The 15,161-nt window shown below is 44.0% G+C and overlaps 1 protein-coding gene across 1 annotated transcript in view; it reads left to right on the plus strand.

Annotated features, from left to right (window-relative positions):
• Nucleotides 1-801: 801 nt before the first annotated feature.
• The window catches only part of snd1 (staphylococcal nuclease and tudor domain containing 1), a 120,774-nt gene continuing 106,414 nt past the window's right edge, over nt 802-15,161 (plus strand). The window contains exons 1-9 of the mRNA XM_028954212.1: nt 802-989; nt 4,160-4,309; nt 4,531-4,651; nt 4,930-5,011; nt 7,437-7,597; nt 9,672-9,763; nt 9,848-10,006; nt 10,126-10,232; nt 10,529-10,619. Coding sequence (XP_028810045.1) covers nt 912-989; nt 4,160-4,309; nt 4,531-4,651; nt 4,930-5,011; nt 7,437-7,597; nt 9,672-9,763; nt 9,848-10,006; nt 10,126-10,232; nt 10,529-10,619 — 1,041 coding nt within the window. The 5' untranslated portion in view covers nt 802-911. The remainder of the gene's footprint in view (nt 990-4,159; nt 4,310-4,530; nt 4,652-4,929; nt 5,012-7,436; nt 7,598-9,671; nt 9,764-9,847; nt 10,007-10,125; nt 10,233-10,528; nt 10,620-15,161) is intronic.

A 15,161-nucleotide genomic window follows, 5' to 3' on the forward strand; every position in this document is an offset into this window, starting at 1 on the left:
GGATGGGTTTAAACACACAAAACACACAGACACAGAAGATGGGCCAAATCGTCCAATGACTGTCAGTTTTACATAGAAGAGGCTAATCACTCACCCAAGAGGAGGGGCGTTCCCCACGTTGACTCCGCCTCCAGTATTGACAACATAGTCAGGTTTTTGCTTCGTTTTATTTTTGTGTATGGTGTAAAGATTGATAGATTTGGATCTATTTGAAAGCGTTAAACATTTTCACTTTTGTATTATATATGCGGCTATAAAAAAACTGAATTAGAATCTGTTTCTGCTATTTTTTTTTTAACCTTGTCTACAGAAATGTGTCTTAGGTTACCAATACAAACCAGTGAAAAGAAAACCACTGGTTATCAAACCTACAAGCAATTTATTAACTACATCAAAAACATTGCTCAGTTTCATTATTTCCTTATTTCCATGAAATTGACATGATGTGTGCAGAGAATCTTGTTCTCCGTCTGTAGACTTTTACTCGTATGAGATTGTTAATTCTAGAACATCTCTACACATCAACGCCAACATTATTACCACTTTTTAATCAGGAGTATTGGTGGGCTTTACACTTTTAAATAGTCCCTTCCTGAAATATTTCACAGTTGCTGTTGAGAAGTTTCAGTACTGTTGAATTATGTACAGATTGTACAGATTTCCTTGTTTTATTCAGTATAACTCTCAGTATAAATCTCGATCACTATGCTGACGTGTCGCTCCGTGACGTCACCAGGCTGCGCGGCCCATCGGCAGCCGTCACGGCGAGCGCGACCCGGAAGAGTAACAGTTTGACGTGTACATTTCAGGCATGGGCCCGTGTGCTTCCGGGTAATCTGCCGCCTTTCTCTCCCTCGCTTCAGACTCCCGGTCCGGCACCCGCTCTCGAACCCGAACCCGAACCCGCGGACATGGCATCTTCAGCACCGGCACAGGCGCAGGGCAGCCCGGCTCAGGGTCCGGCGCTGCAGAGGGGCATCGTGAAGATGGTGAGGGACGCGAGTCGGGGCTCCACAACTTTATCTTCCGTCTGCGGGGGTACGGGACGGGCAGGACGGGGACCTCGCTGTCACTTCCCCTGTCGCTCCTTGGCGACCCAGCCGTCCGGTCCGGACCGACCGCGTTAATAAGGGCGCCACCTGTTACCGCGCCCCGAACTTCCCTTCCTTCCTCCCTCCCTCCCTTTCTTTCGTTCCTCCTTCCTTTATTCTTTCTCCCTCTTTTTCTGTCGCTCTCGGCCGGTTGGGGACTGAGACGAGACGGGACGGGACCACCAGAAAGTGACACGTCGATTTCAGGCCCCCTCCGCGCTCCGTGCGCTAATCTCATCTGGCCGATTTAGACCCTCATGGAAGTTAACTTTCTGTCTGGTTTCTCTTTACTTGACTGGAATTAAGTCAAATTTGGACGATTATTCGTCCCGACTCTCAGCTCTGCCTGTTTTATTACAAGCGCTGTAACTGGGACGGATGGAAAGTTCCCTTCTTTTTACGCGCATTTCACTCTCCAAACCAGGAATATTCATTTATATTTTATTATAGTTGGTGTGACAGCGCCGATCACGTGCTTTTTATACCGCCATGTGGCATGTTCGAGTGATTTAATCGGTAAAATTGATTATAATGTCGTCGGGTAAGAGTGGTTTTATAATGTCGGGTAAGAGTGGTTTTATAATGTCGGGTAAGAGTGGTTTTATAATGTCGGGTAAGAGTGGTTTTATAATGTCGGGTAAGAGTGGTTTTATAATGTCGGGTAAGAGTGGTTTTATAATGTCGGGTAAGAGTGGTTTTATAATGTCGGGTAAGAGTGGTTTTATAATGTCGGGTAAGAGTGGTTTATAATGTCGGGTAAGAGTGGTTTAATCGGTAGGAGTCTAGCATGTTGTGGGGTAAGAGCGATTTAATGGTAAGAGTGATTTTATAATGTTGTGGGGTAACAGTGATTTAATCGCTAAGAGCAATTTAATCGCTAAAATGTCGTCGGGTAAGAGTGATTTAATCGTTAGAGTCTAGCATGTTGACTGGTAAGAGTGTTCATAATCGTTAAGAGTGATTTTATTCTGCCTTCGGGTAAGAGTGATTTTATTCTGCCTTCGGGTAAGTGTGATTTTATTCTGCCTTCGGGTAAGAGTGATTTTATTCTGCCTTCGGGTAAGAGTGATTTTATTCTGCCTTCGGGTAAGTGTGATTTTATTCTGCCTTCGGGTAAGTGTGATTTTATTCTGCCTTCGGGTAAGAGTGATTTTATTCTGCCTTCGGGTAAGAGTGATTTTATTCTGCCTTCGGGTAAGAGTGATTTTATTCTGCCTTCGGGTAAGAGTGATTTTATTCTGCCTTCGGGTAAGAGTGATTTAATTGCTAAGAGTCTAGCATGTTGTCGGTTAAGAGTGTTCATAATCGGTAAGAGTGATTATATTGTCGGCGGGTAAGAGTGATTTAATCGGTAAGAGTTAGGGCTGCACGATTTGGGGTAAAAGACATATTGCAATTATTGAGATCAATATTGCGATATGCGATATGATAAAGGACACTTGCTTGTATATCAATGAAAAGTCGCATACAAATTACTAATAGTGAAAAGTTTCATTTCAAAGTGAAACATACAAACTACTTATAACAACTTGAAATGCCCAGTGCTTTCAAAATACAATATTCTACAAAATTAAATAATCACAAAAAACTCTTTACATAACTGTCGAACGACAAACCCTGGTAAGGCTAAACAACTGTTGATTATATTTGGCCATTATAAAATCCCGTATTATAGTTCTTACGTTGTCCAAAACGTTGTTTGGAGGCTGACTTGAACACAGGGATGCATAGCTTTGCTAGCTTAGCTAAGGTTAAGATTTGTAAACTGAGGTGAATTTCTTTAGGAAACCTTCAAAGTTTGAGAAAGTTAACTAAACAGCTAAGAACAGTCTAAATAGTTAATGCCTAAATTTAGCCAAAACGTTGTGTGGAGGCTGACTTGAACACAGGAATGCATAGCTTTGCTAGCTTAGCCTAGCTTAGCTAAGGTTAAGACTAATAAAATGGGATTTTATAATGGCCAAATATATTCAAAACAATTGTCCAGCCTTACCTATGAAATGTAATCCCCCGGGATCTGGTTTGGAGCGTACAGCGGTTTGTACAGCCCCAAGTAGCACAAGAGTGAGGCATTTTTATGCACTTCTCTCCATAGACATGTATATGCTTCACGCCACAGCAGAGCCTATCGCAATATGGCGGCGACATTGACGTACATGTACCCATATGTCTATGCAAGTCACGAATCTGAGGTCTCCATTGAACCGAATCAAAAGTCATGTGACCGAACATGTCACATTCGACTGAAGTGAGACTTCAGTCAGCTCGCAAACTTTGAGAGAATGAGTGATTATGTTCAATCAATATACTAATAATTTCGCAGCTTTTTGCGTTCATGTAATCGCACAGACTGACATCGCGATTACGATTGCATTAATCGTGCAGCACTAGTAAGAGTGATTATAATGTCGTCGGGTAAGAGTGTTTATAATCGGTAAGAGTGTTTATAATGTTGTCGGAAAAGAGTTGATTTAATCGGTAAGAGTCTAGCTTGTTGTTGGGTAAGAGTGGTTTTTATAATGTCGTCGGGTAAGAGTGATTTAATCGCTAAGAGGGATTTATAATGTCATCGGGTAAGAGTGATTTAATCGCTAAGAGGGATTTATAATGTCGTCGGGTAAGAGTGATTTAATCGGTAAGAGTCTAGAATGTCGTCAGGTAAGAGTGATATACAGTAATTGGTGTGAAAGGTCTGCTGACTTACCGGTGCCATCATTAGTTTTTTTACTCTGCTGCGGTTTTGCTTGCTGTGTTTTTGTCAGAACTTTTACTTCAGTTTTAATTTGGTAAGTCATGATGAGAATTGCATTTCTATCCTTTAATTCCAGTCAGCATATGTGAATGAACTTAATGAGATGAATGCATAAAAAGGGACAAGATTTGGCGCAAGACTGATCCTTTTTGCAACCCTACATATACCAGGACCAACAGCATGGGATTAATAATAAAGCTATAGAGCAGACGTTATGTATGCATGTTCACAATATTGTGGAGTTTTGTTTGGTACTGGCTTTGAAGAGGTAACAGTAGATGAAACGTGACTTTCTTCTCTGGCTGTTTTTAACCAGGTGTTGTCTGGATGCGCCATCATCGTACGAGGCCAGCCTCGTGGTGGTCCGCCCCCCGAGAGGCAGATCAATCTGAGCAACGTCCGAGCCGGAGCGCTGGCCCGCCGGGCCGCCCAGAGCCAGCCCGACACCAAGGACATTCCTGACGAGGTGGGTCCAGACCGACTCGACCCGCACCGCCACAGCAACGTCACCAACGTTACCTTCACTCTTCTGCCAAATTCTCAACTATCTCATTCTTCTTCTTTTGCTTGTTCCTGCACAAGCTGTTATGTCCGTTATGTTTGAAATGTTCACACGAAAATATATTTAAAGGTTAGGTGTACGCTGCTGCTGTTTACATGACGTAACTCGCCTCTTCTGCGCTGTAGCCCTGGGCCTTCCCAGCTCGCGAGTTCCTGCGGAAAAAGATCATTGGGAAGGAGGTGTGCTTTAACGTGGAGAACAAGACGCCACAGGGCAGAGAGTACGGCATGGTCTACCTGGGGAAAGGTGAGGACTTCGTCTGAAAATAATTCAACACAATTAGATGAAAAATTACATTACATAAAACTAATTAATATGTGGGTCACATTGTGATGACAATACTAAAACACTAAAACGTGGACTACTTCTTGTACCTGTCAGTTAAGACTTACGGGTTTCATATTAAACCCCCTTGATCGCTCGAGAGAGGTGGCGGGTTAAGCTGCGATGTGGTCGGGTCACCGTTTCAGCCAAGCATTCACACATTCCGAGTATTAAAGTTCTGTGTGTCCACGTCCCTCCAGACACGTCCGGCGAGAACATCGCAGAGTCCCTGGTAGCCGAGGGCCTGGCCACCGTCCGCAGAGAGGGGATCAGGGGGAACAAGTAAGGCTCGGTCTTTCCTTGCTGTCTGTCTGTCGCAACTGTTGTGGTCCGTAATGCAAAATTTATGCCAAAAAATTTGTTTTAGGAAAAGGAACACATTTTTGAAACACCTTTGCATATAATGTACCAGTCAAAAGTTAGGATGCCCTGGTGGTTCTGGAGACTAAGATGGAGCCATTTTAATGGATCCAGTGCAAGAAACCTATTTAGTATTAGTTCTATGCGGAGAAAGTGAAGAATCTTTGATGAAGAATCTTTGACTGTAACAGACATTAAATTGTGCTTGGTGTTGCCAGATTTATTTTAAAATAATGCAGCCAAATCACAGCTTGCGTAGAACAAAGAACCAGAACCCCAGTCTACATCCATCTCTACATCCGGTCTCAATCGACTGTGTTCTCCTTTGTTGTCCCTGGCTAGTGTAACATCTCGCCCTGCTCCGTTCGACTAGCCGAGACTACCGCCACCTTTAAGAAGCAGCTGAAAACCCACTTGTTCAAAAAGTATTTCAAACGCGTCCAACACTAACACACCCACACACAAAAAGCACCTAACAATTCCCCTGCCTGTTCTATTCCTGACAATTTTGGCCTTATCAGGGCTCACAATTTATGAAAACTGAACGAGAATTGCTGGTGTCTCCTCCTTGTAAGTCGCTTTGGATAAAAGCGTCTGCCAAGTAAAGTAAAAACAATTACTTTCACCCCTGCAGATCAGGTACCATTAAGGCCATCTTTAAAAGAGCACAATATAAAACTTGTAATTTTTACAGTACTGCATGTCAATGATTTCCGCTCTAGGTTTCTTTTCACTTCACTTCCAGGAGGTGGCAGTGTAGCTTAGCGGTGGAAATAAAAAAAAAAAAGAAAAAAAAAAAAAGGGTCTCATATGTTCCTTGGTTCACTCGTATTCAAGCTCTCGTATTCTCCTGCACACGTTATAATCATGACTCCTCCGACCCAGAACAGCTCCGGCGCTCGGTGGGCGCAGCGTGGAACGTCCGGGGGGCTGCAGATGAGGTCATAATGCACCTAATGACCCATCACGTGCAGATCCGTGAAATTGCTCTGAATGTTGGCTGGGCTGAAATTGGCGTCCTCCTCCCCACCGGTCGGGGGACGTTACCCAGAGGCGTTCTCATTAGCACGCCCCGCGCTCCATTGGTCCTCAGGAACGGCTGTTTGGACCCTGGCACCGGGCGCCAGGTATGGTGGCCCTTGGACAGCCGGGTACGTCGGCCTGATCAGAAAGTAGGCTGTGATAAATTATTGAACGGATGCTCCAGTTATGCTTCTGCAGCGAGACGGGTCCGTTAGTCACCCTCATTCCTCCTTCCTGGGACAGTCGACTGCAAACCATAAGCAGTTTTTAATGAATCAGGATTCATTATTAAATATCCCCGTTCTCCATAATTAATCGAGATTTAGTTTTTCCCCATTCCCTGCCAGGCTGTAGTGTTCAATTCCTGTCATCTGATCAGTTTTCATTTTATTATTACATCCTGGTCATTAGCTGCCTAGATCGTGATGAGACGTTATTTTTCATACCAAAATCTGTCCAGGCCGCAGGCGAAAATAATGATTCGTTATTTATTTGTATGAAATAAACACTTTTGGGCACCAATCCAGCACTCCAATTAGGATCAGAACATTTTGGAACGTACCGTCTCCCTTCTTTGCGCCTTTTAATCGAGTCCCACTTTTGCTTGTTTCTCGCTTGCACGATAATCACGGTCGGACCTAATCAGCTCGCGCTGGCCGATTGAGCCTCATTTAAAGTCTTCTGACGAAGTTCTCTCGCCAAAATCAAAACTTGTCATTTCCCCCTTAAAGATAATGGCGGCTTTTGGTGCAACAATGGAATTAATTGAAACATGTGTTGGCTTTTGATACGGCCTAATGCATTCTGAAGGCTTTATCGAGAAGCCGCGGCATTCTCAAAGGGGTTTGATCTTGCTGAGGAGTGTCTGTAATCTGCAAATTGGCACGCCGAGCACAGTCGCCAGTCGGTGCCTATCAGGGAGACCCGGATCCGATCTTTCAGAATCTTTTGGATCTGCTCGTCATGCGGATGCTCAGTGAATGGCCTGAAAACCAGTACGAATGTGAGCGGCCCCCCGTATCCCACGTGGTAAACCTAGAGGTTCGGCCTTGGTCTTTTCTCGGTTAAAATGATTACTTATTTGTTTCCATGACGATGACTAGTGGACAGCAAATTAACAGCTTGTGTGAAATACTTCACAACAGTGCCACGGAAAATTAGATTTAAATTTTAAGATGTGAACAACTCAAGATTGTAGAACGTTGTTTGCGAGAGGACTTGGTATGTCACATCACAACGTGAACAAAGGACACTCATTTTCTGTCTTATGGTTATTGCTTTTTGCCGGCCGATGCTGGTTTTTATTTTCCTCCATGTTCTTCAGCCCTGAACAGGCCAGACTATGTGACCTGGAGGACCAGGCAAAGGCTGCGAGGAAGGGCATGTGGTCTGAAGGAAGTGGTTCCCACACCATCCGTGAGCTGAAATACAGCATAGAGAATCCTCGCAACTTCGTAGATGCCATGCACCAGAAGCCAGTCAACGGTGAGAGTCGCACACGTACACACGTTGCATCCTTGCACTCCGTATACAGCACACTACACATGTATTTTTACATTTCAGATCTGGAAAAATTTGTGTGTGTGTACATATATCTTCCAGTTTACATGAAACCAAACTTAGAAAGAGACCCAAGTTAATGAATAATGCAAGAGGAAATAATGGTAATATTGCACTGGCTATATAAAACAACCTGCCAATTATTAAAACATAATTAATTATACAAATTATATGGTAATTGGAAAGATTTTGGTATATAATTTTGAAAAATTATACAATGTCATGAGCATTCATCATCAGTGGATGTTCTGGGGTGGTAGTAGCCTAGTGGGTAACACACTCGCCTATGAACCAGAAGACCCGGGTTCGAATCCCACTTACTACCATTGTGTCCCTGAGCAAGACACTTAACCCTGAGTTGCTCCAGGGGGACTGTCCCTGTAACTACTGATTGTAAGTCGCTCTGGATAAGGGCGTCTGATAAATGCTGTAAATGAAAATGATAAATGAAATGCAATACTCATAAAAATCTGTGGGGTGACGTGCAATTTATTATTGTTATTTTATACAAATATTCCCTGCCATGTCCAGTACAGACTGACACTCACACATTGCCTTTTGTCTGATATTGTACAGTGGCACAGAACCCATTTCTCTTATTTGAACTGGAGAAATGAATTCAGATTTTTTTTTTTCCGCCATGAGTCCCACTTTCATTCCGTCAGGAAAGCAGGTGCACGGTAGTGAAGTAAAATCGTGATTCTGGGACTGGAGTCAAATTCGTTCCCCTTCTCCTCACCTGCCAGGAAAAAAAAATGGTTCAGTCTGCCAGTGGCTATTTCACCTCCCTGGGCTGCTCGGAGGCGTCAACCAGGTTGGCCTGGCGAGAGAAATGGCCGTGTCCAATGTCCAGCCTCTCTTCTTGAGGTGAAAGTGAAGTGTTTGTCAGCACATGGCTTTTCAGGCATCAGCTCACCGCTTCCCACGTGTCAGAGAGTGAAAGTGAAGCGATTGTCAAACACAGTGACAATCACTGAAATGTGTCCTCTGCATTTAACCATCACCCTGAGTGAGCAGTGGGCGGCCATGACAGGCGCCCGGGGAGCAGTGTGTGGGGACGGTGCTTTGCTCGGTGGCACCTCAGTGGTACATTGGCGGTTTGGGATTCGAACCGGCAACCTTCCGATTACCGGTCCGCTTCTTTAACCACTAGGCCACCACTGCCCCCGTCAGGAGTTCCGTCTGGAAGACGCGGAGATGGAACCGTGAACTTTGAGATGGGAAGTAAATGCAGTTTTTTGTTCGTCTCTGACTTTATTCTGGGTTCATTTCCATTGTGTCACCCAGCTTTGTGCCTGATGACTAAACGCAGAATTACTGCGCTGGGTCACGTCTTCTGACACGATCCATTACAATATGCACTGAATTATACATTTCATATGCGGAGGAATTGTAGAACATGACAAGCTGTCAAGAAATATGAAAGTGACTAACTGGATTCTTGCAAATATGTACGGAGCTAGTGACTGGCGTAGTGATCATATCTTCATGCAATATACATGAACAGTCATGTAAACTATTCATATGTTCCACCTTATCCCTACGTCAGCATCAGGGCCGATCTTTGAGCTGTCGGGTGGGTTTAAGGACCTACTGGTTGTCGGTAATTATAAGTAAATACTAATAAAATGTATGCTTTGTCGTCATATTTACAGTTCAGAGAGAGGTTATTTGCAGAAAGCCAGAATATGCAAACGCTATAAAACGTATATGTTGGATAAGAGCAGGTAACACACTCGACTGTGAACCAGAAGACCCAGGTTCAAATCCCACTCACTACCATCGTGTCCCTGAGCAAGACACTTAAGCCTCCAGGGGGGGACTGTCCCTGTAACTACTGATTGTCGCTCTGGATAAGGGCGTCTGGTAAATGCTGTAAATGTAAATGTAACTGTAAATCTACACGCAGTTAAATAAATAGAAACGTCCCTGGGTTTTGTATGTTATGTGCTGCGGTCTTGTCCTCTGGTTCATTTTGTCTCTCTGCTCTTATTATTAGCCATCATTGAGCATGTTCGAGACGGCAGCGTGGTGCGCGCTCTCCTCCTCCCTGATCATTATCTGGTCACGGTCATGCTGTCTGGAGTCAAGGTTGGTGACACTTTCCACTTTAAATTTGTCATGGAGTAAATAATAATAAAAAAAAAAAAGTCATCACACTGCATCTCTGTCCAGTGTCCAACGTTTAAACGTGAGGCGGATGGCAGTGAGACCCCAGAATCCTTTGCAGCTGAGGCAAAGTTCTTCACAGAGTCGCGTCTTCTCCAGAGAGACGTGCAGATCATCCTGGAGTCCTGCCCCAACCAGGTCATTCTGGGCACCATCCTGCACCCGGTGAGAACTCTTACCCGTTTTTTTTTTTTTTTCTTTTTTTATGAAATCGTGACTTAATTATTTTTATTCATTTATGGCTTCGATTTATTTATTTATTTATTGTGGTCTTGTCATGCCAGAACGGGAACATCACAGAACTCCTGCTGAAGGAGGGCTTTGCGCGCTGTGTGGACTGGTCCATGGCCGTTTACACTCAGGGAGCCGAAAAGCTCAGGGCAGCCGAACGGTCAGTACTACGCCACCCCAGTTTGACCACCTCAGTGGTCCTTACCATAAATCACTAGTATTCTTTTATAATATGTAATCTAGTAGATAAACCTCCTTAAGAATTTGAGGCTCTATATAAAACTCTCATTAGCCAACCTTTAACGTAACTGTAGCATTCAGTTGTGCAGTGTGAACAATTTAAATATTACACTTATTTAACTGTATAGAACGAAGTGGAGGTGTAAATTAAACAGGAATCACACGTGTTTCGGGGAGGCTGTGTAACCCTAACCCTGGTCCATGCCTGGTCTGCAGGGCCGCTAAAGAACGCAAGGTGAGGATCTGGAAGGACTACGTGGCTCCCACCGCCAACCTGGACCAAAAGGACAGACAGTTTGTTGCGAAGGTAAAGACCCGTCGCCCTGCATTCAACTCGCCCTTCTCCGCCATTTCTTGTCCAGAGTGACGTAAATCAGTGCTTTGTAGCCCACATCTGATCTTCATACCTATATACCCATATTCGAGGTGGTAGTAGCCTAGTGGGTAACACACTCGCCTATGAACCTAAAGACCCAGGTTCAAATCCCACTTACTACCATCGTGTCCCTGAGCAAGACACTTAACCCTGAGTGTCTCCAGGGGGGGGACTGTCCCTGTAACTACTGATAGTAAGTCGCTCTGGATAAATGCTGTAAATGTGAATACTTAAATCAGATTTAAGTTTGATTTATTAACTGAAGTCTTTAGTCCAGTAGACACTCTTTTTAAAAAATGTGTCTTGAAGATGGGAAAGGACTCTGCAGTTGGTTCCGCCACTGAGGAGCCAGAGCTGAAGAGTCTGGATGCAGGTCTTGCTCTTGATTTGATGAGAGGAGGCTCAAGACGAGACGTGACTGATGCTCTGAGAGGAACGAGATCAATGTTGAGAGATTGGAAGGAGCAGGTCCATTTACTTATTTCATGGAGGAGTCCGTGTTTAACAGGTTTCCCAACAGAAGTGTGCTGTGAGCGTGTGAAAATTTGGAACTTTGTGCACAGTCCAATTTTGGGCATCTGTGCAAAATGGATCCCTGCGGGTGCCAAAAAGTATGCGATGATCCTTTTAGAGCAGGGGTGTCAAACTTACAGACCATGGGCCATATCCTGTGATAACACACAAACTACAGACCCCATAATGCAGCGCTGCAGTTGCCTTGCTGAACGTGATCTTTACACTGCAGCTGAATCTGTACAAGTTCCACGTCAACGGCAAATGGGCTGTGAAGCAGCTCGAAATTCTTTTTTTTTTTGTGCTTCAGTCACCACAGTGCCATGCGTAGGGATCTGTTTGTCAGCAAAACGTGCACTGCATTATGGGATGTGTAGTTTGTGTGCCATATCGCCAGGTTATAATAATAGATCAAATTTGACATGTTTTAGAAAATATAATAATTTTTTTATTGAAAGTTGATACGGCATGATCAAAGAACACAATCTGCAATATAAACTAAGAAAAGTAATGCACAGTAACAGGTTGCAATGATGCCATAACCGAAATAACCAAGACAAAAAAACATAAAACCACCCCCACACACCCAATCACTGCCAATTATCTGTAAATACACATCAAGTATTTTTTTTGAATAATGATAGGTTCAGGAATGTTACACTTGAATACTAAAGGGAATCTTTTTGAGTTTAATAGTGGAAATGTCTGGAATCAGAAAATACCTTGTCTACAAAGGCGAGCCGGGGCAGCGATTAAAATCCCAGAGATTTCATTTGTAAATGCATCTCAGTATTGAAATTCCTAGGAATGTGTCCGGTAATGCTTCTTGATGGCTTTAAAAATATGGACCTGTCCTGACCAGGCTTTTTATTTTTTATTGCTGTGGAAAGTTGCTCCAGTCTCTCTGTCTCACTCTCAAAAAATATACATGACATTTTATTTTTCTCTGAGCTGAACTTTAAGACCTTAAAATATTCATGGATACCCTTTTGTTACATAAAGGTGTTGCTTTGCAGTTCTGCTTACTGAATGAGTTTAAAATCCTCACACACACACACACACACAAACACACTTGCTGTGCAGCTTTTTCCTGAGTCAGAAAAAGACCAGCATGGATGAATAAATCATTTATACTGGCATGCCTCAGATCTCCTTAAGCCCTGGGATTGGGCATGAGGGAGAAGGAAATGGAGAGAGAGAAATAACCGGACTATGCGGCAGCTCTCTTGGTTTTGGGGGATGTCTTGGTGGTGACGCGCCAAAGTCAAGGCTCCCTGTATGTAGTAAATATTTAAGTAGCTGCTGCTCTGTTTGGGGACGTCCTCGTGCTGCCAGTGGTTTTTGGAGTGCATGTCGGAAGCTTGATTTTTGTCCAGAGTGACGCCTTTTTAGCTCTCTAGTCGTGTGACCCCTAATCCCGTCGTGCCCTTGACGTCTTGTCCATGATTGATGGATGGCAGACGTTGACTGGCTTCCTGTCTGTCCACTTTGCCTGTATAGCTGAGTCATGTCTTTCACTCTGCCAGACTGGAGGTCAGGAATGGGGATAAGGAGACCTGTCATCAGTCCACTGTCCCCAATTTTATTTCTGGTGCTTGTGTGATTTGTAGTTTGTGCAGTTTTACCTACTAACAAGACTAAATACTTATGGCCAATAATAAAGTCATCCAGCTCAATTTAGTATCATGCTATTACAAAATCATTATTTTTTCTTCTTCTTTTCTTCAATTTTCCAACAAACAAAAACAACTGTAATCTATTGTCCCACCCGTCATACAGCAAAAAAGGTTCTGTGCTGGTCCCAAACCCTGATAATTTACCATCCTTAATAAATGGATAAACTGCAACCAGAATGAAGTTTCCCACTTTTACAGGCAAACTTACACACATACATATATATGTGTGTGTATAATATGTGTTGTATTATGAATGTGTAACTGTGGAAAAGCGTGGTTGTGTAGCGTTTGACTGCAGATGAAGTTCCCCCAGTGTCCTGCAGGAGGCAGCAGTGGCGCTGTGCGAACCGCCATGCAGTGAGTCACGCCGCTTGGCCGTCCCTCCTGGCAGCTTGCGGTGAAACGCTGTACATATGCAGCTGCTAATTAACCAGAAAATGTGCTGGCCGGCCATTTTCGCCCCTCCCTGCTTTATCTGTGCGTTCATTTCACTTGGACGAGAGGAGACAGGAAGAAAACGGGGAGCTTGTTGTTTTGGGGGCTGTGACCTTGTTCTTGCTCTCTGTCTGTGTGTGTGTGTGTGTGTGTGTGTGTGTGTGTGTGTGTGTGTAGTGGAGAGAGAACCTTTGAGGCAGCAGTGCTGTTTCTGAGATCGGGACCTGATAAACGTTCCGGCGTTTTATTTCTCCTTGTTTCAATTCTCTTCCTGATGTCACCCTAATGACAGACTTAGCGATTGGTCAGTTTGGGCAGAAATGACCAATGTCATCCTGTTCTAGTACATATCGGTGAACACTGTAACCGTAATTTAGTCTGTGTGTGTGTGTGATATTCTGTGTGTGTGTGTGTGTGTGTGCAATATTATTGATGTCAATAGATTCTTATTGATCGTCTGAAGTCTGTTGCAGGAGACGCAGCTGCACCTTTTCTGCTTTTCTGGCTCCTGGTTTGGATGGAATTGTGTTGCACAGAGCTCATAAAATGCACCTCCTCCAAAAATGCACGTGCCCTGACGACCAAAAGTTATGGTGCAGTTTTAAATGGTCTCATCTCTGAAACGTACCGCATCGCGCACTGTAACGCTAATCAGCACTTTTTCTTTTCTGTTATGAACGTACCAGATTAATGAAGGGTTCAGTATCGCATAATCGTGATGATAATTGTTATCGTGGGGTATATATGTCGGCCTTTAATTCCCGGCCCAGTCACTACGGCTGTAAATTTTACGTAATAATCATTATTACATTTACCAGATGTCCTTATCCAGAGCACCCCCCCCCCCTGGGAGACACTCAGGGTTAAGTGTCCTGCTCAGGGACACGATGTTGTGGTTCGAACCTGGGACTTCTGGTTCATAGGCTAGTGTCTTATCCACTAGGCCACTACCACCGTAGTTGAACTATAATTCAACATATTATCTGGAGGAAGTGAGATGCTCTCCTGAAATACTTCTGATCTCATTCTAGCAGCAGCGGGGCTGCGTGGAAACTTATTTTAATGCACTTGGCTATTTTGCATGCGCAGGTAAGGTTGCCGATTAGCATATAAAAGCAGTTACAGCTGCAGGTCGTTCTTTTTGTGTTCGAGGTCCTCTTCCCGGACTTCTTTGAAAAATAACTCCATTGATGCCTCTTTCCATACAGCATGTGCTTTTATTATAAGCAACAGCAAGAGTAATTAATTATGAACGTGAATGATATTCACAATATTCAGAAATGTTAGATTCAATGCCGCCTTTGAGCAAATAATGGCATATTCTGGTGAAAAATGCCCGATCTTAGTCTGCTGCTGATGTGTGGTTTTGGCGGGACAACGTGGCGGCATCCCAGCACTGCCGTTCTCGTCCTCCAGGGCCCAATCAGCTCGTCCTCTCATCTGTCTCCTGCCTCGTCCTGAGGGATCTCACCCATATGCAATATTTACCAGCCCTTGTTTTTTTTTTTTTTTTTTTTTTTTTTTTGGTCTTGTTCGCGTTTGAAGATCGCTGCAGAACAAATTGCCCCGCATCTTTCTCACCACCCCCCCTCCCTTTTCTCGCCTGCGTTCTCGAATTTGTGAAGCGTCTGTAGGGCCTCGTCTTCGTTTTTGTCGCGGCTCCATAATGGCGTGTTAATGGTGTGATCACAGGGTGGGATTTTCTAGTGAGGTGGCGGCACACATTTGTCATTAGATGATGAGATGATTTATTTACTTATTTCCCCTGCTCGTCCCACCCCCATTTACACGAAGCTGATGAACCTGCAGAGGCGTTTATCTGGAGAGCCCGTCCTCATCATCCCTCCTT

This window comes from Denticeps clupeoides, chromosome 15, assembly GCF_900700375.1.
Source record: "Denticeps clupeoides chromosome 15, fDenClu1.1, whole genome shotgun sequence".
Lineage (NCBI taxonomy): Eukaryota > Metazoa > Chordata > Actinopteri > Clupeiformes > Denticipitidae > Denticeps > Denticeps clupeoides.